A 23,422-nucleotide genomic window follows, 5' to 3' on the forward strand; every position below is an offset into this window, starting at 1 on the left:
TGATCCTGTGTTCCTCAAAGGTTAAAACACCTCTAAGCACTGATGTTGCACTGTACAGCATAGGCTTTCAGAAATAAGTTATTGAAATGAACAATGAGACTTAAAGTTAATTCCACTAGAAGACATACATCCAGATTTTTAAAGCTTTGTTTGGTTTTGGTCTTTTGTACTGTCCAAACAATGTGGGGAAAAAAACTACAGTCAAGTCTGCTTAAGTCCTGAAGTTAGAAGACCAAAAGATGCTCTTAATTAGCTCTTAAGAATAACATCTAACATGGCTCTTTCTATAGTGGTATTTAAAGTCATGTTTATTCACACCTTTAAAATTATGGACGCACAGCCCAGCATTTCAGTACTGAGCAAACAAATCTGCAAGACTTTGTGTATCCTCTGATCCAATTAGATGACTTCACTTTGCAGATATGGTTTAACAGGCCATTAACAAAACCGTGTTTAGAAAAATTTCACTCCTGACAATGGGCCAGAAGCTCAATTTCTTAAATGTCTTAGACATGTTGGTACAGCTGGACTGCTTCTTTACTGTAAATATGGCTATTAGTGATATCTCTGACAAATCTTCTGGGACAAACATAAGTTAGAACTCAGCTGCATCTTTCAAAAGCTGAACCAGACTGACTGTTGATTTGAACCCAGTCTAACGGTGAATCTGGCACTTCAATTCCCTGGTCAGATGCGTGAACCGATCTCTGGCAGGGCTTCTTCTTGCACCTTCTGTCCAGGGGCCTCTCACAAAGTAGAGCGTCGAACACCTCAGTAAATCCCATAGGTCAGCTCATCGCTATCCCTGTACCTGTCCAAATATCTCAGAGGCTGACGGTGTGGAAACTTCTTCTGTATGGGATGATATTTGGGGGGCCGCACAAAGTCAAACACTGGTTCCTTCATGTCTAAAAGAGGCAGACAGGATGTTATTTCTAAAGTTGAAAACACAGAAAGCACAAACCTTAAGCACCCTCCAGCATATTTCTAATGGAAAAATGAAACTGATGATCCCTTAACAGAATAATATTTTCTTGTTTGTGCTTATCCGTTGCTTTTCCCTTGCAGATATCTGTACAGAAGGCAATTACTATTCCTAATAAATTACAAGGAATTCCACCACTATCTCCAGTTGTTCGCAGGTTGATGTTTGTTTGCAACCACATTTTGGGAGTTTCCATTTGTTCTGGGTTTGTAAGCCAGAAAGTACTAGAATCATCTGATCAAAAGGACTCTGATTTCTGATCAATTATTGGCTGATCACTAAATGCAGCCAGGTGGTATCAAATCTGTAACAGTCACAGAACATGGCCTGAACACAAGCTTGGCTTGGGGTAGGTGTGACAGTTCCAAAAAGAAGGGGAAAAACCAAACACAACAACAACAAAAAAGAACACAAAACCGCCACCCCTCCCCCCCCCCACACACACACATACACATAGGAAAAGGTCAAAGCTCTTAACTGATATGATTAGAATTAAAAATCAGAAATGTGCAAGAAGGTCCAGATCCTGTAAAATCTCAAATGTAGGATCACAAAGGATGCATGCATAATAAAATGTAATCTATTCAAGGGTTTTAAAAAAATATTAACCAAAGTCTGAACGCAACATTTTTTACAGATGATCTATTTGTGGGCCAGTACTTACTGAGTAAGTTATGAAAGACCCGTGTAACAGTTTCATCCCAGTGACATTGGAAAAATGACAGTCCTGCTGGTGTGATGTCATTTTGATGTTTCCTGTAAAAGTCAAATGTTTTGAAGGTTCTCATCTTGAGGCTGTGACTGCAAAAGATAAATGAGAGACAAAAAAGAGGCATTAGATCCCTATTGTTATCTACTGTGATCATTCTGTTCCTACCAGCCTCAAGTTTATTCAGCGAATAAAACAAAACTGCAAGATTGCACTTCAACACTACCAGTGAAAATCTCATCTCATCAATTACGTAGTTAATGATTTCCAAATTAACAATAAAAATTACAAGTCAGGGGGCAGAGAAAGGAGACTAGCATTTTCATTTGGCCAATTCAGTAAATATTTTGTGGATTTTTTGGGGGCTCATGGGGAAGTAGTTTAAAATAGCTGTAGTAAAAATTCCTGAGAATGTTATATCAATTTTGTTTAAAATTCTGCCTTTCTTCCAATTTTGGGTCCAAGACAGTTGTATGGGACTTGTCTTTGAAGGTATCTCTCCATACTATGCGAGATAAAGATCTGCAACTTTAGATAACAGAATAAGCAAGGAACACAAACTGACATTTCATCCCTATTTCAAATGAGAAGCTGCTATGTCCAAGGCGAGTATGAGATAGTTTCCTTCTCAGAAGCCTAGTACTTTCAAAGTAAAAGGCAGAAAATAAAATTACAAAGGAAAAAAAAAACTTTTCCAGAACTCTTCCATTTAATCTAATCTCTAAAACTCAATGATGCTGAATCTTCACAGCCCCTCCCTTAACAAGCCACCTAGTGGCTGCTTTTGTTAATGGAGACAGAATCTGAAAGCTATCTCACTTTAAGTATATCAAGCAAAGAATTACCATGGTTTTGGCCGTACATCTTCAGTGAAATCAACTGCCTGGAGCTGCTTGAACAGGAGGAAGACATACCGATGGTACCCAGTTCCTCTGGCAGGGAATGCAGGGAAGTAATGGCAGATCTCCTCACCTGCCTCTATGTTGTTTCCAGGAATGTTTGTACTGTAGGTATAGAATATAAGTCAAAAGCAACTTTACCTGCAATTACATATCTAAACAAGCACAAAATGAGTATTATTGTTTAGTGAAATCACCCATGTTTAAACAAATGTTGCTTGCCACCAAAATGAATGGTCTTAACCTACTTTCAAAATTAATTTCATGGAAGCTGGGGCACCTCAATGAGAAGAGTAATTAATCCACAATGTGGCTGTTTTCATTCCTTTATTTTACAAAAACACAGCTAGTCAAAAGAAGCCTCTAGCACTGGTCTTACTTCCCATTTGAGAAGGCATGGACCACATGTGGTCACAAGACTGACACTTGTTGCATAGGCCAGGTTTTAAAAAAAATCCACTTGCCACCTGATAATTTTTTTATGTGGCCTCAGGTATGTAGGCATATAAAATAGATATACAAATCAAATATTTACTAAAAACAAATCAGCATTTGCAAAGTTTGCTAAACAGGCTGAATTTCCTTTTCGTGGAGTACAGCTAAAGCATTTTCTGCAGAGTCTGCCATAAACATTGTATGTTGTTGCTAACAGATTTGCACAAATGGGTAGTATTCAGAAAACTTTGACTGTTGCCAAATTTTTGTGACCACATCACTGAGCTTAGGGGATCCCTTTTGTGGTTGGGAACCACAGTTTAAGAAACAGTGGCTTAGACAATGAAAGCTTGTTCAACTGATAGCTGAACAGTGAAATTCAGTTTGAAAATTATCCAAAGCCTGAACCTGATGGCAATATAAAAACTGACTAGGTAGCAATACTCACACCAACCAGTGAACATACTCCATACTGCTATCACGCAAGTGGCCATCTGTGGACAAAACACACGCAGAACCCTGTTAAGAGACTATTACTTCTGTATAGTATAATTATGCAGTGCTTCCTTCTTGTTTGTTTTCTAGTGATAAGGGGAATATTCCCTAGCTGCATAAGCAGTGAAATATGTGTGGGAAAAATGTGGCTCCTGACCAGTATTAGTAGCCCCAGAATCCCCCTATCAAGCCCCTTGAAACCACCAATATTTTTCAAACATTTGCTGCAAATTTCAGACACAGCAACCCACAAATGAGCAACACCTTTCAATAAACCTTGTTTTCCTACATTTCACCTCCAAAATACCAACAGGAAATGAAGCAATATGTTTCCATTACCATTTTGGGAGAGAAACAGAGATAGATGTATCTCAACCAGTTCTGGACAGGGTTACTCTCCCCTTGAAAGGCTGTGTTCACAGCTTAGGAGTACTCCTGGATCTGTCTCTCCAAATGTCAGCCCAGGTAGATGCTAGATGGTCAACAGTGCTTGCTACCAGGATTAGATGATACTACTCCAGATGCACCTAGATTCCTTCCTTCCTAGATTTGGAGAACCTAAATATGGTACCGTGTTTCCCCGAAAATAAGACAGTGTCTTATATTAATTTTTGCTCCCTAAGATGCTCTAGGTCTTATTTTCAGGGGATGTCTTATTTGTCCATGAAGAAGAATTCATATTTATTGAACAAAAAAAAATGAACATTTATTATATACTGTACAGTAGTTGGCATCACAAACCAGCATAACCAGACAAACTGAATCCTATCAAGAATTTCTTGTTACTATCAATATTTCCATGTACAACACTTCATGGTACGTACATTTACTGATCCTGCATGCTCTGGTGTTCTGTTCGGTGGGCATGCTTCCAAACAAAACCTTTGCTAGGTCTTACTTTTGGGGGAGGCCTTATATTTAGCCATTCAGCAAAACTTCTACTAGGTCTAATTTTTTGGGATGCCTTATTTTAGGGGAAACAGGGTAGTACACACACTGGTAATCTCAAGGTTAGAGTTCTGCAATCTGCTTCACATTGAGCTACATCTGTATTAAGTTGAAAACCTTCAAATACAGTACTTCAAATTACAGGAACCCGCCAGAAGTGCGGATATTATCCCTATACTAAAGTCACTCAATTGGTCACCAATTAGTTTCCAGGCAAAGTACAAAGTACTGGTTACAGGTTACCTAAAGGATAATTCTCCCCATAGGACACTTAGATCCTTGGGGGAACGCTTCTCCAACCAGGCAGAACCTAACCTAAGACCTTTGTATCAACCGTCCTAAGACTGTGGAATTTTGACTGTCTTCAGAATTTAAAAGACAACTCTTCCAGCAGGCCTAAATAATCAATTTTAACTATGAATTTTAAATTCTACAGTATGTCTGTTGTATTTTAATCTTTGTTCTGTGTATATGTTATAGAAATATGTTTTAATATATGCATTTTACTGAATGATTTTTATGATTATGTGTTTTAACTATGTTGTGCCCTACCTTGATCCATGAGGAAAGGCAGGTAAGACATAACATTTTATTATTATTATTGTTGTTGTTGTTGTTGTTGTATGACACAGCAAACAAGACAGACATGCTGGATTTCATATCACAAAATCACAAGTCGAACACTTCCCAAGGACTGTGTGATGTATTTTCGGATAATGCGCGCAGATCCCAGTAGGGTGGCCTTTTGCTGCTGGCAGACAGTAATTTTGTCAATGCCAATTGTTTCCAAATGCCGGCTGAGATCTTTTGGCACGGCACCCAATGTGCCGATCACCACCTGTACTGGTTTCTGCCAGAGTCTTTGCAGTTCAATCTTGAGGTCCTGATAGCGGCTGAGTTTTTCCTGTTGTTTTTCATCAATGCGACTGTCACCTGGGATGGCAACATCAATGATCCAAACCTTTTTCTTTTCCACATCTGTGATGTCTGGTGTGTTGTGTTCCAGAACTTTGTCAGTCTAGATCCGGAAGTCCCACAGTATCTTTGCGTGCTCATTTTCCAATACTTTTGCAGGTTTGTGATCCCACCAGTTCTTTACTGCTGGGAGGTGGTACTTGAGGCATAAGTTCCAATGAATCATTTGGGCCACATAGTTGTGCCTCTGTTTGTAGTCTGTCTGTGCGATTTTCTTACAGCAGCTGAGGATATGATCAATGGTTTCGTCGGTTTCCTTGCACAGTCTGCATTTTGAGTCATCAGCTGATTTTTCGATCTTGGCCTTCATTGCCTTTGTTCTGATGGCTTGCTCCTGGGCTGCAAGGACCAGGCCTTCTGTCTCCTTCTTCAGTGTCCTATTCATGAGCCATAGCCATGTCTTCTCCTTATCAGCTTTTCCTTCAATTTGGTCAAGGAACTTTCCATGCAGTATTTTGTTGTGCCAGCTGACAGCTCTAGTTTGTAGTGTGCTTTTCTTGTATTGGTTTTTTGTCTGCTGTGCTTTGAAGAGTTTCTGATTTTTTATTTATTTATTTATTTATTTATTTATTATTCTGTTTTGTTAGACTTGTGCAGGGTTGTGGCCTCTGAGGAAAGGATTGGAGGAAATTAGCCCCAATCCCATATAGTGTTTTAACTTTTCTTTGAAAACTCTTAAGGTCCTCATCCATGGATTCTGGGCTCTGTTTCCATGCGCTTGAGAAATGGAGCCCCGCGGAGGCAATCACATGATGTAAGGGCACTTCTAGTGGGACTTTTTCTGCTGCAAATGGAAACGTAGTCCAAAACGTTGGTTAGCAAATGGGAATGTGGGGGAAAGATAGACCTCATCGGGGAAAGGACATGAGATGGCTGGCTCTCCCAGAAAATGGATCTCAACAGGAGGTAACCGGGTAAGACAGATCCCCTCACTTTCCCTTGCTCATGGGATGAGGATCTAGGTCTATCAGTGCCTTTATTTTTTTTACTTTGATTTGTGTCCTATCACTTTGGCATAACCCCATGGTGGTTTCAAAGTAATCCTTTTATGACAGCAAACTGGATATTTCTGGAACCCATCTGCCCTAGTTCCAGAATGAAAGAAAAATCCTCTCGAAAATTCATCCTCATTGGGGTTCAACAAGCAACATTTAAATCTCCCACACTGTATCAACAGAACCAGCACATCGGAGATTTTACGAATATGGCAACTATATTAACAGTAAAGTTGGGGTGAGCACATCTGCGGGATTTGAGGACCTATTCTGGCTCTTCCCATACCCTCTCCCCCCCAACAGCCTCCAGTGGTACCATTTTCAGAAATTAAAAGCAATGTTCCAGCCATTCCCAGTCAGTTCTGAGGCTATTTTAGCGTGCTCTTGAAACTGTATTTGCTGTCAAAACTGGGGTCCCTGAAAGCACTCTCCAGTTGAAAACAGCTTTTATAGGTGTTTTTAAAGAGAAGTCTGTGGAGATGAATGAATTGAACAATCCTCACCCCTGTTTTAAGCAAAAACAGCTCATCTCCAATTTTTTGTAGTTCTTCACCATAAAAGCAGAAATGAGGAATGCCAAGGTGACCAAGATCAGCTTACTATGAAGGTTCCCACAAAAATTGCCTTCACATTAACTGCCCTATAGAACTGAAACATATTATTCGCAAAGATAAAATCCAGCTTCCCTACAGTTTTTCACAACCAAGGTTTCTATTGTTATTGAACAGTATGTACTTAAAATTGTAAATACTGTATTCCAAGAAAAAATGAAACAAATATGTTTTATTTATTTATTTATTTATTTGCTATCTATTGACTTGTTGCTTTAAAGAACTGATGCAGACCAAAAGTAAAATGCATTAAAGGGAAGAAAAGAAATAAAGGAAAAAAAATATAACAGACACTAGAGGAGCGCTGACTCACCAATTCCAATACAGTTTTTATCAGTACAGATCGAACAAAAAATCCTACTAATTACTGACAGCCATAATAACAATAATTCTTATTGATCAGAAATTCCATGAAAATGCATTTTATTTCTATGACCTGCATTAGGTAAGACAACATACTACAGAAGCACCTTGAGAAGATTTTGCACTCACCTAGATTAGTAAGCAAGAGGGTCCATAGGGATCCTTCCTCAGCTTCAAATGAAATTTTGGGAGGATTAAAAGCCTAAGTAGAAAAATAAAATAATGACTACAAGGAAAACTTTAGTCTACAGTTCTCCACCTTACTGGTTTCACATTGCTTCTGGTCACTTTTCTGCCAACTACTTCCATTTCAAATTTGAAACTGATAATTCACATTACTTCCCGTAGAAGTTGGCATGCTGTAACATCAGCCTATCATACTATAAAGTGATGCAAGAAGGGTTTTAATTTTGTAGCCTTTTTGCAGAGCATCAGAATGTAGGATTCCAACTGTAAAGTATTCTTAGGCAGTATTAGATTGCTCAAGACTCTTTTTTCTCCCTCCAAACAACCATTAGAGTGACCACAGCTTTCACACCTGATAACATACCTCTGTGGGTGTAATTATATTCCCGTGATAAACTGGCATAACATATTCCTCATCTTGGTCATATTCCACTCTTAAAAGAACTTGGGGAACAAACATGGCATCATCAAACAAATCCCGATACAGTCCATAGTGTTCTGCTATTTGCTGTCTATGATAAGGGCCACTGGTTCTCTCCCATTCAGCTTTGACATCATCAAGTGGAATCAACACTGCAAGCAAAAACACAACACTGAGGAAAACTAGGCAAATAAGCTCTAGTGAATGCAAAAGTGACCAATGTGGTTAGAGGTATACCCAACATACGTTTCCGAAGACGGGATGCTCTTTCCAGTTCCACATTGTTAAGGTTTTGTGCCCTTATTGCTTTTCTCTCTTTAAGCTTGTTTTTCCGTGATGTCAGAGGATAAGGTAGGCCAATATTTATCTTTGCCTCTTCATCTAGGGTTGAAAAAAATAGAGGTGAGGAGAATGAGAGACAGAAAATTAAAAACCAATGTAATTTCTACCTACATTTCTGCTGTGGAACAAATGAAAAATACTTGAGAATACATATCTTGGTTTTTATTAATGCTCAAGAATGCAAACCACCCAGTGTAGTAAACTGAAGTCTCATCTAGACCCTCTGATTTATATGAAATCCAAAACTATATACCTCTATGCTTGCATGCACATGACTTTAAAGTAAAGGTTTTCCCCTGACATTAAGTCTAGTCATGTCCGACTCTGGGGGTTGGTGCTCATCTCCAAGGCCATGTGGCTGGCATGACTGCATGGAACACCGTTACCTTCCCGCCAGAGCGGTACTGATTGGTCTACTCACATTTGCGTGTTTTTAAACTGCTAGGTTGGCAGAAGTTGGGGCTAACAGCCGGACCTCACCCCACTCTCTGGATTCAAACCTTTGACCTTTCAGTCAGCAAGTTCAGCAGCTCAGCAGTTTAAAGTGTATAAATATAAAATACAACACAGAAGGCTACCATAATGCTGTCAATTTCTAGTCATTTTGTTTGACAATCAAGGGCAATTCTGTTTCTCTTTTGTAAATCTGTCATACACCCTTTTCCCTACATGCATCCTTTCATCTGAGTAAACTGAAAATAACTCCTCCGGCCTATTCTTTTGCACCTTTATAAGAAATGGGTTCCAAAAACCTTTCCCCCAAAATACATGTACAAAAATTATGCTTTCTACATTTAAAAAGTAACTAATGACATCCAGGGAATTGAGAAAATATAACAGGATCAGGTCTTTGAATTTGGCCCTTGGACTGATACCTTGCTGTGGAGTACTGCGTTTCTTGTAGGTCGGCCACCAATGAGGCTTTTTACTTTCTTTTTCTGCCACCTTAAAATAACGAGTGAAGGTCCGGTACTTTTCCAGTGCTTCCAAATTACTCACATCAATATCTTCATTAGGCATTGGTCCTAGCGGCACCCCCAGTTTATGGAGAATAACTGAAAACATAATTTGTGTAATTAATGTACACGTCTGACTATCAGCAGAATTGAATCTCTTCCATTCAAGTTAAAGTATCCTAGGAGCGACAACAGAAAAAAAGAGACTGACAACATATGGTTGATGCCAAAATGATATCAAATGTAAGACAAATTTTACATATGAAAACTTATATGAGTGTAAGCCATGAGAGGTTTATATGTTCACAACTTCTATTTTGCACTGCATGACTATAAAAAAGGATTCAAGCATCGACAATCAGTTCCTTTCAGAATCTTCATATACTGTATTTATAAAGGCACAAAATCATTTCCCAAGATGACTTTGTCTTTTAAATTTATTAAATGATCTCCTGCCTCTAAAATCAAATGTTTTAAATCTATGTATCCTCTAGTCAATAGTTCGCCACAAACTGGTGTAACAAAAGCTGTCAAAAGTAACTGAGCTCTAAACCAATAAGAACAGAGAATAACCCAACTTTTGTTACTAGGGTCCTACCTATACAGCCATGTCATGCTGTTAAACTGCATCATGAAACTGCATAATATGGCTATGTAAATGGCACCTGAGATCAACAACGATGAAATCATATATACTGAAAATAAGTTTCTGAAGTCACTTGTGACATGAAAAAAAAAACTTTTTTAAGAATGTAAGGCATCCAAGTGCTGTTTCTACAGTCACAGTAGATAGGCATCATTACTGTCATCGTGTTATCGAAGGCTTTCATGGCCGGAATCACTGGGTTGTTGTGAGTTTTCCGGGCTGTACGGCCATGTTCCAGAAGCATTCTCTCCTGACGTTTCACCCACATCTATGGCAGATATCTTCAGAGGTTGTAAGGTCTCTTGGAAATTAGGCAAGTGGGGTTTATATATCTGTGGAAGGTCCAGGTTGGGAGGAAAGAACTCTTGTCTGTTTGAGGCAAGTGTGAATGTTGTGATTGATCATCTTGATTCGTATTTAATGGCCTTGCAGCTTCAAAGCCCGTCTGCTTTCTGCCGGAGGGAAGTAATACTTGCCATAAATGTGGGTGAAACGTCAGGACAGAATGCTTCTGGAACATGGCCATACAGCCCAGGAAACTCACAGCAATCCACTATTGTAATTGTTGTTGTTATTATAACACAATACGTGTATCCTGCTTTTGTCTCATAGGAATTAAAAGAATAATACAAATATTTTAATAAATATTAAAATAGGATGAAACAGACTAATGGGTTAAAATAACGGAATACGCCGAAAGCAATTAAAATACTTAAAATACTATACAGACTCCTCCTGGATATTTTATAAACGAGCGCGAATGCCTGTGATGAAGCTAACTAATTCAGATTATGGTTTCAACCACCCCATAGAAACACTTTCAAATGGCAGTCACAACTCCAAGAAAACGGCCCATTGCAATCCGCAGAGAAAACAGCGCTCGCCCCAAGCAGGCACAGGAAAGGCCAGCTACCACCTAGAAACACTCGTGGGTGGGTGCCCAAAACACTGAAAAAGAAAATCTCCGCATGTCAGGGTCTCACGCTGCCAAGGAAAACAAAACCCCACTTTCCGGGGAAGCCAGAAAGAAGCCGCCACTCACCGCTGGTGCTGAAACCGCGCCCCATCCGCACTCGGCCCAAGAGCGCCCTCACAGCGGGCGCCGCCATCTTGCTGGCTCCCAAGGCCCTCCGCTCAAAAGGACCCCGGGAAAAAGCGGATGACGTCTCTCGGCGGCGACTGTCTTCACAAGTGCCTGCCAATAATTCCCATTGACATTAATATAGAGACATATATAGCATTTTCTCCTGATGTTTCACCCACATTTATGGCAGGCATCCTCAGAGGTTGGAAGTTTGTTGAAAACTAGGCAATTGGGGTCTCTATATCTGTGGAAGGTCCAAGGTGGGAGAAAGAACTCTTGTCTGTTTGAGGCAAGTGTGAATGTTACAATTGATCACCTTGATTAGGATTGAATAGCCTTGCAGCTTCAAAGCTTGGCTGCTTCCTCCTAGGACCCCAATAATATAGACAAAGGTCTATAATAAAGACTTTTTAAAACCCAAAGCAGTGTCAACGTGGGAACTATTGAAGCTCACACACGTACATGCCGATAATATCCTACAGAAGTTATTTTGGTGTCAGTGTGCACATAACTATTGCACATTAGCATCTTTCTATACATGCACACACATATATATTAATATGCCACAGAATTCCTTATAGGTGTGTGTGTGTGCGTGCATGCATAAAAGGACTTCTGCAGCCTATTATAGATACTGCATAGGCTTACACACACACGTATGTTGATAATAGGCTACACAGGATTCTTTAGTAATGGTAAAGATTTTCCCCTGACATGAAGTCTAGTCGTGTCCAATTCTGGGGGTTGGTGTTCATCTCCATTTCTAAGCCAAAGAGCCAGCATTGTCCGTAGACACCTCCAAGGTCATGTGGCTGGCATGACTGCATGGAGCGCTGTTACCTTCCTGCCAGAGCAGTACCTATTGATCTACTCACATTTGCATGTTTTTGAACTGCTAGGTTGGCAGAAGCTGAGGTTAACAGCTGAGCTCACCCTGCTCCCCGGATTCGAACCGCTTTTCAGTAAGCAAGTTCAGCAGCTCAGCGGTTTAACCCGCTGCACCACCAGGGACTTCTATGGAACAGTGCCAAATAGATAAAAAATATATAAATAATTATAGCGATAAACTGAAAAGAAAGCAGCTGAAAAGTTGTAATAATCAGATGATTCCTGGAAGTAGAGATTTGTTTTTTGAGGCTTTTAAAAGGCCAGTGAGAGACTGCATGAGTCTTGAGACCAGGATTCAAATCCTTGCTTAGTGAGGCTAAACCAGGACACTCAAACCCAACCATCGAGGTCCACGTCATCATTATGGCTGCCTCTAAAGGGCCATTGAATGCATGGATAATGCTCAGTTTTTACTCATTTGGGTCCCCAGATGCTTTTGAGAGACAACTCCCATCACTTTTGATTATTCATTGTGCAGACTGGGGATAATGGGAATTGCAACCCAACAGCCCTTGTGGCTCTGAGGTTGGGGAAAGGTTAAAGGACGTGGTGAAGCATCATATCCTCAAGCCTTGTATCTAAATTCAAACCCCACTCTCCTGACTAAACCGAACAAACTAGGACAAAAGTCCACATCTAGTTGACACATGTAGATTAGATGAAAGTCTTGTGGTGTTATTATTTTGATATCACAGGGCAGAAGAAATGGCCTAGGACAGGGTAGGAAGGCACCATCCCTATATTGTTATTCATATTGTTGGCCCTTTGTACCCACAGATTCCTCCAACAATATTCAAAAACAACAAAAAATAATCTCAATAGCAAACAGTGCTTTTGCCATTTTTATAAGGGACACCATTTTACTGGATCATTGCATTTAATGAGCATCCACAGAATTTGGTATCCATGAGGTTCCTGGACTCAATCCCAGCAAATACAGTGGGCTCACTGTGATAGGAATTATTATGTTCTGATTAGCTTAATTAATGACATAGTAGAAAAGGTTTTGGGTGTATGTCCATCATACTGCAGGTGCTTATGTTCCAAATACACGTAGCTTAATGTTGTGACTGTGATTCATCAGCAGAGGGCACAAGTACTATGAAAATTGATCCAGAATGGTGTTACATTTATTAAAAATAACACATAACAGAGGCAACCCTACTGGGTTGTTTGAAGAGAAAAATAAAATCAAGTGGTTTATCAAACTGTACGTTCTTCAGGCTATCAAAAATTGGGGAAAAAATATAAGAAAGAGAATTAAGACAGCTGTGCTTCAGAACTCAACCATGAATTCCCAAAGAAGCTGTGGGACAACAACCAGAGAACAGCCATAAATACCAGAAAACAACAAGTAGTTGTTGGTTTTAGCTTTTAAAGCACTTCCTATATAATATTGTCATATAGTGTTTCAGTTGTTTAGAATTCAAGACCTTTTATCCCACAAACTCAGACTCATTGGGTTATTTGGGGGGATTTTCTCCTCAAAAGTTTTTTGTTCATATTTCTCATAATCTTAAGATTCTCACCCCTTAGCTGGCATGGCATGCCTTATTTTTTATATATATGGGTAGTGCCATTTTGGTCACATAGATTATCAATGCAAATTCAGGTTGTACCTAGTATACACAAGCGGAACTTTGTAACAACGTTTGTATTTGAAAAGGACCAAAACTTTTCCTTCCCAGAGAGGAGCTGCCCACTGAATGAGCAGATGGAAAGTGATGGAAGAGTAAATAGGAAAGTTTCTTTGCATGTCCTTGAAAAATCAGCATCAACATCAAAGGGGAGAGGAGAAACTAAATCCATCAGTACGTTTGAAATGAATTCAATTTAGCATGAGCTTTTGATTTCATGTGCTCATTTTCAAAAGAAATCTGATAGGTTTTCTATTTCAAGGAAATTTATGTTAGGTAAGCAAAGCTCAAGATTAACAAGCCAAGTGCTCGACATATCTGTATCAACTTTTACAATAATAATAATAATAATAATAATAATAATAATAATAATAATAATAATAATAATAAATTTATTCTTATATCCCGCCCCATCTCCCCGAGGGGACTCGGGGCAGCTCACAACAATAATAAAAACAGTGACAAATTACACATTGTAAAATCAAATACAATCTCTTAATGTTTACAGTGTCACACTTTGCATCCTTACATTTTGATCACAACCACACAGCTTTGTAACTGTGTGTTAATATGAAGTTATAAATAAGTTAAAATCAACAGGCAAGGGGTGGGAGGTCTGCAGATTAGTTTAGCAGGTATTTGTTTAGAATGTGTATACTTTGGTTGTATGCTATCGTTTCTTTTGTATTTAAATAAAATTTGTCTTTGTTTTCTATGGTAGTGATTTTTTGCTTCTTTTTTGTTTTGTTTTGTGTTGTTGTATTTTATAAGTACCTATGTTTCTTATGTTTAAATAAAATTATTTTAAAAAATAAAAATATTGTACTCTGCCAGTACATCTGACAAAATGGATTGAAATTTGTGAAAGCTGATGTTAAAATAAACTCATCTCAGAGATGCTGCTAGAGTCCTCTTTCCCCCTTTTCTGTTGTATTTGAGTATTTTTTCTTTTCCAGATCTCCATCCCATACTAACCCACAACTAGCAGTGAGTTTGTATTCTGTGGGCATTGAAGTCAATCCTCACACCAAGCTGTTTGAGGAATCCTCCTAACAGGTTTTTTTCTACCTACAAGATTTTTTTCTTTGCATTTCTGCAGTTACATCAAGTCCATTGATATCTGTCTCATATGTTCAATACCTAGTGGCAATTGGAATATGAAATCAAAATTAGAATGTAATGAAAATGCATGGTATTTTCTTTAATAAACGCAATATATTAAGATTCAGTTCAGATTACTTATGCTGTATTTCATAAGGAATAGGTTTTTTTCTAAAGGAGTGAGGTTAATCCCTCCCCCTGCAAGGTTTCATTATCATCTTCATAGATAATCTAATAAAGAGAAAATCTCTAATTTGTGCCCACATACTATTGTACTTCCTTGCTCTCTGGAATTCCAAATCATATTTCACAATGGATGCTATAATTGTCTTCTGTAGTGCAAAAGTAACTCCTATATAGATTGCTTCGAAGACTTTTCCAGTCATGTAACAAAAAGTAAAACTCTTTTGAAAATAAAACTAAATTTTAAAGTTGTATATATACTTCCTGAGCAGAACAGCATCAAAATACATAAAGCTGGATCAAATGGATAATAATGTTGTCAACTAGCTGGACAAACACTGGCCTAACCTATCATGGCCTTTCACACCTAAAATTGGCTTGGTAAATATTCTCTACTTACTCATTGCTACACAGCCCATAATAAATGTTAGAATAATAAAATGTTAAAGGTATGCAATTTGCTGCTGGTCCCTTCAGTAATTTTGGAGTTTCTTCAGAAGAATTTGGGGATGACCATACCCTGCACTTGGTTTCACGGGGACAGTTGCCACTAATCCCTAATTGTCCTCTATTTTTCCTGCTACTTTTGAAATGTTTTCAGTTTCTTTCTTCCACTTTCCTTCTTCATTAAGATCAGCTTACTTCAATTGCCACAAACTGAACTGAAATGGTAAAAATAATAACTCAGCAAGCAGTAGGGGAGGAGTGGTAAAACACCTTCCTACCCTGTTTCCCCTAAAATAGGACATCCCCAAAAAATAAGACCTAGTAGAAGTTTTGCTGAATTGCTAAATATAAGGCCTCCCCCGAAAGTAAGACCTAGCAAAGTTTTTGTTTGGAAGCATGCCCAGCGCCTGCCAAACAGAACACCAGAGCATGCAGGATTGGTAAATGTACATGCCACCAGTTGTACACGGAAATAATAGTAGTAACAAGAAATTCTTGATAGGATTCACAGTTTATCTGGTTATGCTGGTTTGTGATGACAACTACTGTACAATATATAATAAATTTTTATTTTTTTGTTCAACAATAAATGTGAATTTTTCTTCATGGAAAAATAAGACATCCGCTGAAAATAAGACCTAGCACATCTTTGAGAGCAAAAATTAATATAAGACTCTTATTTTCGGGGAAACACAGTAGTAGGCTCAGGAAAAAGAAAACTGCTGCAGCCTCTCCTATCTTGTGCATTTTTCTTCAATAATAACGTTCCCCATCTTCACCACACTATAATATTTTTTAACCACACATGTCCCAATTTTCATCTATTAAATGTTGGAGGATACAATTTCCTCATGCACCCTGATAAAATTGAAAAGTTCTTCTGATATTTGTCTATGCATGTAGTAAAGCTTTTGCCATTATTGTCTGTTTTATGTCTCTGCTTTTCATTAGTTTCTTACCACAGAGGCAGAAGTCTAAATAAGCAGTATTTGTCTCTGTAATAGAAACTAATAAAAAAGGGCTGAGCGTGACATGTGGAGATTAACTGTCCATCTCCTTCTGCTAGATTATATTGTCCAGGGCAGCTGAAGCGGGGAAAGCTAAAGCCACCCTACCATTCATCTAAGCAGGTTGTTTTTCTCCTGCTCTAGATTTTATTAAGCATTCAGACCTTAATGTGATATGTGATGCTTTTAGCACACACAATGAATCACAGGCAGGACAAAATGTGTTCTAAATAACACAACATCCTGCAGAGAAATAATGAAAATGGAAAAGATGGGGAAAATATTAGGAGAAAAGTATTAAAATGCTTTCTGTGCAGTCTGTCTATTCATATCACAAGAGTTTTTTGTTGGTTAGTCAGTCACCATTTCCTTCTCTAATAGGACAGTGGTTCATTTAATGACATCATGTCTGCCAATTTAAATCACCTTTTCACAACCACAATAGTTGCTATTCCAACTAACAATATAAACAGAAATGTTTTCCCTTTCCATCTGTCAATCCACTTTTGGTAGAGCAAAAAGATAAAAGAGATAAAGTATGATTCCTGTATCCACAGGGAATATATTTCTGAATTCATGTGGATACACAAGTCTGCAGATAATAAACATCCTACTGAATAACAAATAATTTAATTCTAACTCATAACTAAACACACCAGCCTTTTAAATGGCCAATTCAATTAAATAACCATTCACCCCCAACATTGTTTTCTCTCACATGCTTCCTACCTTTTATTTCATAAAATTGTGGGTGACGTGTGCCTTCGTTTCCAACTTATGAGAGCCTAAGGTAAACCTATTTTTTTTAGTTTTCTTGGGAAAAAATGTTCAAATTGGGCTTGCCATGGTCTTCCGCTTATGCCACCTGTGCTTTAGCAGTTATCCAGTCTGCATCATTACCTGTAAACCAATGAACTGGAATAGGTACTTGGAAACAATTGTTTTAATGATCCTTTCCCCCCATTCTACAATGAGACCAAGGTGATGATTATTGTTCTTATTAACCAGAAAATCCCCACGAAGTTAAAGAATACTGTGAATTTCATCTTTGAAATGAGAAATCATCTAACTATAACAATAGGGGTATTGGTATTTCCTTCAGAAACAGGCTATCCTCCATCCATCAACAAAAACCAGATTCAAGGTACTATATTTATTTGATTTGATTTATTTTCCCCCTATAAACATCTCTAAAAATGCAGAGTGGTGTCTTAGAATCAAAGAAATATGGTATTCCTTGTCTCGTGCACTAAATTAACAATGTGTTTAGACAATGACATGATTATCATGGTAGCCATAATTCCTATCAATCCCATCAGCACAACTTTGTTGTGGAGACTGAAGTTCCCCAAAACTGTGATCTGGTATTCTTCATTGCCACCTCTAAGGCTACCTTGGCCAAATCAGGCAGAAAACCAGTGGGAAAAGAGGTTGTGTGTGTGTGTGTGTGTGTGTGTGTCAGGAGCGACTTGAGAAACTTCAAGTCGCTTTTGGTGTGAGAGAATTGGCTATCTGCAAGGATATTGCCCAGGGGACGCCCGGATGTGTTGATGTTTTTGCCATCCTTGTGGGAGGCTTCGCTCATGTCCCTGCATGGAGCTGGAGCTGATAGAGGGAGCTCATCTGTGGGACAGTTGACCTATTAGGAGCCTTCCTATCTCTTTGGCCTAAAGCAGAGACCTTCAAAATAAGTGCCAAGGTATTTGAAGGCTAACAACTCCTCTCCACTAGTCCTCAAATCTAGGGTAGTGTTGTATGAAATACCCTAGATGACTAAGTTACTCTACCAAGCTCATCAACCTACGTTTCTGTTATGCACACAAGAGCAATGCAAATCTTAAGATATTAAATGAGAAGTAATGAATTAATTGTGCATGTTAGAAACAAAACAGGAAGCTGTCTTATTCTGAATCAGGGAAATGAATCCATCTTTCAAGAATTTCTGACAAGGTTGTTTCCTAGCTCCTAATATTTGGAACACCCTGTTGGAATCTCATCCGTGTACTTACAAGGTCTGATCCTGCTTTACTTTCTCAGATCTAATAAGATTGGGTATGTTTAGGATAGTATCATTGTGGAGTTCTGCACTTTCTGATATAAAGGTAGAAAGCATAAGGAAACTGAGTCCAGGTTCAAAATTTACAAAAGTATCATAGAATCATAGAGTTGGAAGAGACCTAATGGGCCATCCAGTTTAACCCCGTCAAGAAGCAGGAAAATTGCATTCAGTGCACATGATGGTTGATTTTGTGATTTCACACTATATTGCATTATTAAAAACTAGCTGTGCCCACCCACACATTGCTGTGTTGCCTTAAGTGGGCTTTTTTTGTGGAGGCAAGTATGAATGTTGTAATTAGTCACCTTGATTAGCATTGAATGGGCTTGCAGCTTCAAAGCCTGGTTGTTTCCTCCCTGGGGGAACCCTTTGTTGGGAGGTGTTAGCTGGCTCTGGTTGTTTCCTGTCTGGAATACCTTTATTTTCAGAGTGTTGTCCTTTATTTACTGTCCAAATCGTAGAGTTTTTAATGCTGGCTGCCAGGTTTTGTTCATTTGATGGTTCCCAGGAACCCAATAATAATAGTTCCTTGACAAAATTGAAAGAAAAGTTGGTAAGGAGAAGACCTGGCTATGGCTCACGAATGGAACCCCGAAGAAGGAGACAGAAGGCCTGATCCTTGCAGCCCAGGAGCAAGCCATCAGAACAAATGCAATTAAGGCCAAGATCGAAAAATCAGCTAGTGACCCAAAATGCAGGCTGTGCAAGGAAGCTGACGAAACTATTGATCGTATCCTCAGCTGCTGTACGAAAATTGCATAGATGGACTACAAACAGAGGCACAACTATGTGGCCCAAATGATTCATTGGAACTTATGCCACAAGTACAACCCCCCAGCAGTAAAGAACTGGTGGGATCACGAACCTGCAAAGGTAGTGGAAAATGAACATGCAAAAATACTGTGGAGCTTTCGAATCCAGACTGACAAAGCTTTGGAACACTACACACCAGACCTCATGGTTATGGAAAAGAAAAAAGTTTGGATTATTGATGTCACCATACCAGGTGACAGTCGAATTGGCGAAAAACAACAGGAAAAACTCAGCCGTTATCAGGACCTCAAGACTGAACTGCAAAGACTCTGGCATAAAGCAGTAAAGGTAGTCCCAGTGGTAATCGGCACACTGGGTACCGTGCCAAAAGATCTCAGCCGGCATTTGGAAACAATAAACACTGACAAAATTACAATCTGTCCACTGCAAAAGGCCACCTTACTGGGATCTGCACGCATCATCCGAAAATACATCACACAGTCCTAAACGTTTGGGAAGTGTTCGACTTGTGATTTTGTGATACAAAATCCAACATATATATCTCGTTTGCTGTGTCATACTATGTCTTTGTGTCATTAATAATAATAATGTGATAATAATGACTCTGAGGGGAATCCTTTGTTGGAAGGTGTTAGTTGGCTCTGGTTGTTTCCTGACTGGTATTCCCGTTTTCAGAGTGTTGTTCTTTATTTACTGTCCTGGTTGTAGAATTTTGTAATGCTGGGAGCCTTGTTTTGTTTATTTTCATGGCTCATAGCAAGGTTGAAAGGAGACATGAGAGCCATGTATAAATACCGTCTGCTGCTTTCCAGGGTGAGGGGAGGTCTTTGAGCCTGCGTGGCTCCGCCTTGGGTGTGGGTTGTTTGTGGAGCCGTTTGGCTCTATTCCCCCCCCACCCGCCCACTCCCTTCTCAAGTTTGGTGGGAAGCCAGTTGGGCTCCATTCTCCCCTCTGCCTTCCGTCGAAGCCTCCCTGGGTGGGGAGAGGTCCTCTGAGGCCTCTGGCTCTCTTTCTCTCGCTGCAGGCGCTCTCTCCTGAGGGGGAAAGGGGGCGGGGAAAGAGAAGGAAGCCTCACTGTTGACGGCACACGGTGGCTGTTGAAGCCCCGCCCACCTGGCTAATGTCAGCAAGTTTCCCGGGGGCCTCTGCGCATGCGTAGTTAGTAATTTTTGGTTGGGGGGGGGAAGGGTTCTGTAATTTGGACCTAATTTTCTAGGGTTTTTGATGGAAAGACATAGATTGGATGACTATGCCTTTTGTGGCCAAATTTGGTGTGATTTGGTCCAGTGGTTTTGTTGTTTACTCCATGGGAATTACGCACATTACATAGATATAGAAACACACAAGGAACAATGCTTAGCCAGAACTTGGACTTTAAACCTGAGCTACAGGTCTGTACTTATGAATAAGGTAATAAGTTCCTCTGAACTCGATAGAAATGATTTCTAAGAAGACATTTACAGGATTGTACTGTATGTATATCAGTGACCAGTTTTGGCTAACCAGCAGCCTGAAAAGTCCATATTGAAAGGGAAGCAAGCAGGTTATGGGATGGAGTAGAGTGATAATGCGATATGATTAGCCTTCTTAGCTTGGCAATAGTAAAGTTTTAGTGAAATAAAATTTTAAAAATTGGCAGTCTGGCAAAAGCAAGAGTTTACAGGAAACTTTAAAAAACACATTTATTTTACAAAATGTAATTTCTACCACAACAGGTTTTGATAATTTGCATGTTTAATTAACTGCCTCTCACCCAAATTATTGGACAAACCAGAAATGATAATCCATCTTGGTTTGAAAAAAACTTCAGTCCAGGCAAGTCTGCCTCCAGCATTCATCTGCTTTCATGCTGACTGAGACGAAGTCTTGTAGGAAGCTTTCTTCAAGGTTTCTAAGAAGAACCGTTCTTCCTCCAAAAAGTCATGATCCTGTTTTATTTTGTTTTTTAAAGGGAAAGAAAAGTGATGAGAGAGAATCCCAATGACCAAGGAGTTCCTTGGTGGAAGAAGAAAAGGGGTCCCCCTCCTGGGTACTGAGTAGCCACAGTGCTACTTCTCCTCTGTTCCATTACGGAGTGGTTAGAACTTGAATTGTAATACGGGAAACCTAGGCTTACAATCCCCTGTGCACCATGAGATTCACTCTCTCATCTTGAGCAACCTCACACGGTTACAGTACAGAGAAAAAAATATCCGTGCACTGTCTTGAGTTTATAGGAGACCCAACTGGATATAAATCTGTTAATTCATGCAAACTCTGGGAGCTAAACACAGCTCTCCCCCAGAGAAGCATGTGTCGGAACAAAAACTGAGTTAAATACAAGTAAGCAAGATGAAAGCTGACTAAGACTCTGAGGACAAAAAGAACAGAGTACTGCTGATTGTACGTTTCAATCCACAGAAGGTCAACAGCTGGACAGGAACACAGGAAGCCTCCTAATACTGTCAGGGCTTCAAAATGGTTCCTTCCTAACCAGGACTGGAGATACCCAATATCCCTTGGTAGTCTCCCATCAAACCAGGCCTAAGTCTTTTTAGCTTCTTAAAAGTAAACAATGTTCAGGATGATATGGAGTTCTGCCCTTTCATTCTTACCCGTTCAGCTGTAAGCTTATGCAGCACCAGTTTGGCATAGAGGTCTGGGGGTCCTGATTTTGAGACAGCCTGGGAGCCTCCAGGTTTGCTAGGGGTTACTTTAGGAAGATCATTCACAGGAACAGACATATCTGGAAAAAAGGCTTTGCTGTAGGAACATGGCAGAGATTATTTACACAGATACTACAGGTGTGTTGTCTACTGGAAAAAAGATAAACAAAGCTTTTACTTGTCTCAGTGTGTGTTATTATATCACTTCTCTGAATATGCTAGGAACGTGGCCTTGCAAAATTATATTATCTCCGCTTCTGTGAAAGGACCTTTCTGGATCAAATCAACCATACGACCAATACATTGCACATTCTGGTATCCAAGTGTAGCCGTGGATTGATGTTTTCATTTGTCATAGGGTTACTTAAGAATATTTGTGGGCTTTGTTAAGGTCAAAAATGGAAGAACACTGACAAAAGTAAATAATGAATTATAAAATCTATCTTTAAAGTCAGTGTTGTGCTTTCTGTGTACAGGGAGAAAGCTTTCCAGGCACTGCACCATACTCTTATGCTCTTTTTGAAGTCTCCTAAAGGGTTTTTTAGTGGATCTGGAGCTACTTACAGTTCATGTTGGAGATTGTGTTGGACTGAACTCCTGACAATGGCATCTGAGGCAAAGTCTGGAACACCAGTGGATTATTGGCTGGGAGTCCCATCCGCAGCTGTTCAAGCTGTCTCCTCTGATGAGTCAAACTGAGGCGTTCCTGAACCAGTTCAACAGGAGAAAGGAAAAAGTTTTAGGAGACTCTGTGAAATTTCTGCCTAGCAGCAATTTGATCCTGATCCTGATCAGATGTGCTATAACTAGAAGACTCCATTTTAAATTAACCAGATTCTTCCAAGTTACCACATTACTATCAAGTCTCTGCTAACAAACAAATGCCAGCTGCGACCAAGAGCATTTTAAAATTTGATGCTCCTAATGCCATAGCTGTGTTCCTCCTTGAAAAATCGGTTTGGTTACCATTACCTATGTCTTTCTAATCTCAGTGCCTAACTATCTGGACATATTCTGCTGTAATGTTCTCTTCAGTCTATTCTTGCAAACAGTTCAGATATTGCAGCTGCTATTATATATAGTCACTGTCTTAGAGGTTGTAAGTAGGCAGAAGCTTATCAACATGGTTCTTATACTAAATCTACAGGATGCCTTCAGCTTCAAGACACTGGTATTGAAAAGTGTTGGATAAAGAAATTTTGCCACTTGAGCAATATTATAAGATGGCATCCTTTCTACTTCAAGGCCCACAAGCCAAATTAATTCCATCACAACCTTGGTGTTCCTCTATGACACTTGAAAGCAGCAGTCTAGTTTAGGGTTGCATAAACAGGTCATGCAAAACTCGAACTGTTCAATATTCCTTTTTTGTTCTGAGCCTTCAAGTCCTTTCCAGCTAATGGCAACCCTAAGGGGAATCTATTGCAGGATTTTCTAGGAAAGATTTGTCTAGTGGGGGTTTGCCTTTGCCCTCCTCTGAGGCTGAGAACACAAGGATCACCCAGTGGGTTTCCATGCTAAGTGGGGATTCGAGCCCTAGTTTGTAGAGTCACACCCCAATGCTCAAATGCTGACACCACACAGGCTCTCTCAGTTCTCCTTAATAATCTATCCTAATTCTTTCTCAGATT

At 39.4% G+C, this 23,422-nt stretch overlaps 2 protein-coding genes across 5 annotated transcripts in view; both read right to left on the reverse strand.

The window, feature by feature from the left end:
• Positions 1-129: 129 nt before the first annotated feature.
• Positions 130-11,156, reverse strand: mrpl38 (mitochondrial ribosomal protein L38). The gene is made up of 9 exons (XM_008104405.3): positions 11,009-11,156; positions 9,240-9,419; positions 8,269-8,403; positions 7,966-8,174; positions 7,545-7,617; positions 3,477-3,522; positions 2,540-2,698; positions 1,650-1,786; positions 130-908 (listed from the first exon to the last, which is right to left on the reverse strand). Exons 1-9 carry the CDS (start codon positions 11,073-11,075, stop codon positions 772-774), a joined length of 1,143 nt encoding a protein of 380 aa, XP_008102612.2. The 5' UTR covers positions 11,076-11,156; the 3' UTR covers positions 130-771.
• A 9,646-nt stretch (positions 11,157-20,802) lies between these two features.
• The window catches only part of fbf1 (Fas binding factor 1), a 33,239-nt gene continuing 30,619 nt past the window's right edge, over positions 20,803-23,422 (reverse strand). For all 4 annotated transcript variants that reach the window (XM_062973986.1, XM_008104404.3, XM_062973985.1 and 1 more), the window contains 3 exons: positions 22,356-22,497; positions 21,741-21,871; positions 20,803-21,074 (listed from right to left, as the gene is read on the reverse strand). In XM_062973986.1, the coding sequence (XP_062830056.1) occupies positions 20,991-21,074; positions 21,741-21,871; positions 22,356-22,497 (357 nt within the window). In that variant the 3' untranslated portion in view covers positions 20,803-20,990. The remainder of the gene's footprint in view (positions 21,075-21,740; positions 21,872-22,355; positions 22,498-23,422) is intronic.

This window comes from Anolis carolinensis, chromosome 2 (assembly GCF_035594765.1).
Source record: "Anolis carolinensis isolate JA03-04 chromosome 2, rAnoCar3.1.pri, whole genome shotgun sequence".
NCBI classification, from domain to species: Eukaryota; Metazoa; Chordata; class Lepidosauria; order Squamata; family Dactyloidae; genus Anolis; species Anolis carolinensis.

Coding starts and splice junctions, on each gene's coding strand:
- mrpl38 (XM_008104405.3), bottom strand. CDS start 11,075: ATGGCGGCGCCCGCTGTGAGGGCGCTCTTGGGCCGAGTGCGGATGGGG. Junction 8,404..9,239: donor ACGCAGTACTCCACAGCAAG/GTATCAGTCCAA, acceptor TTTCAACCCTAG/ATGAAGAGGCAAAGATAAAT. Junction 3,523..7,544: donor CCTCTTGCTTACTAATCTAG/GTGAGTGCAAAA, acceptor TTTTGTCCACAG/ATGGCCACTTGCGTGATAGC.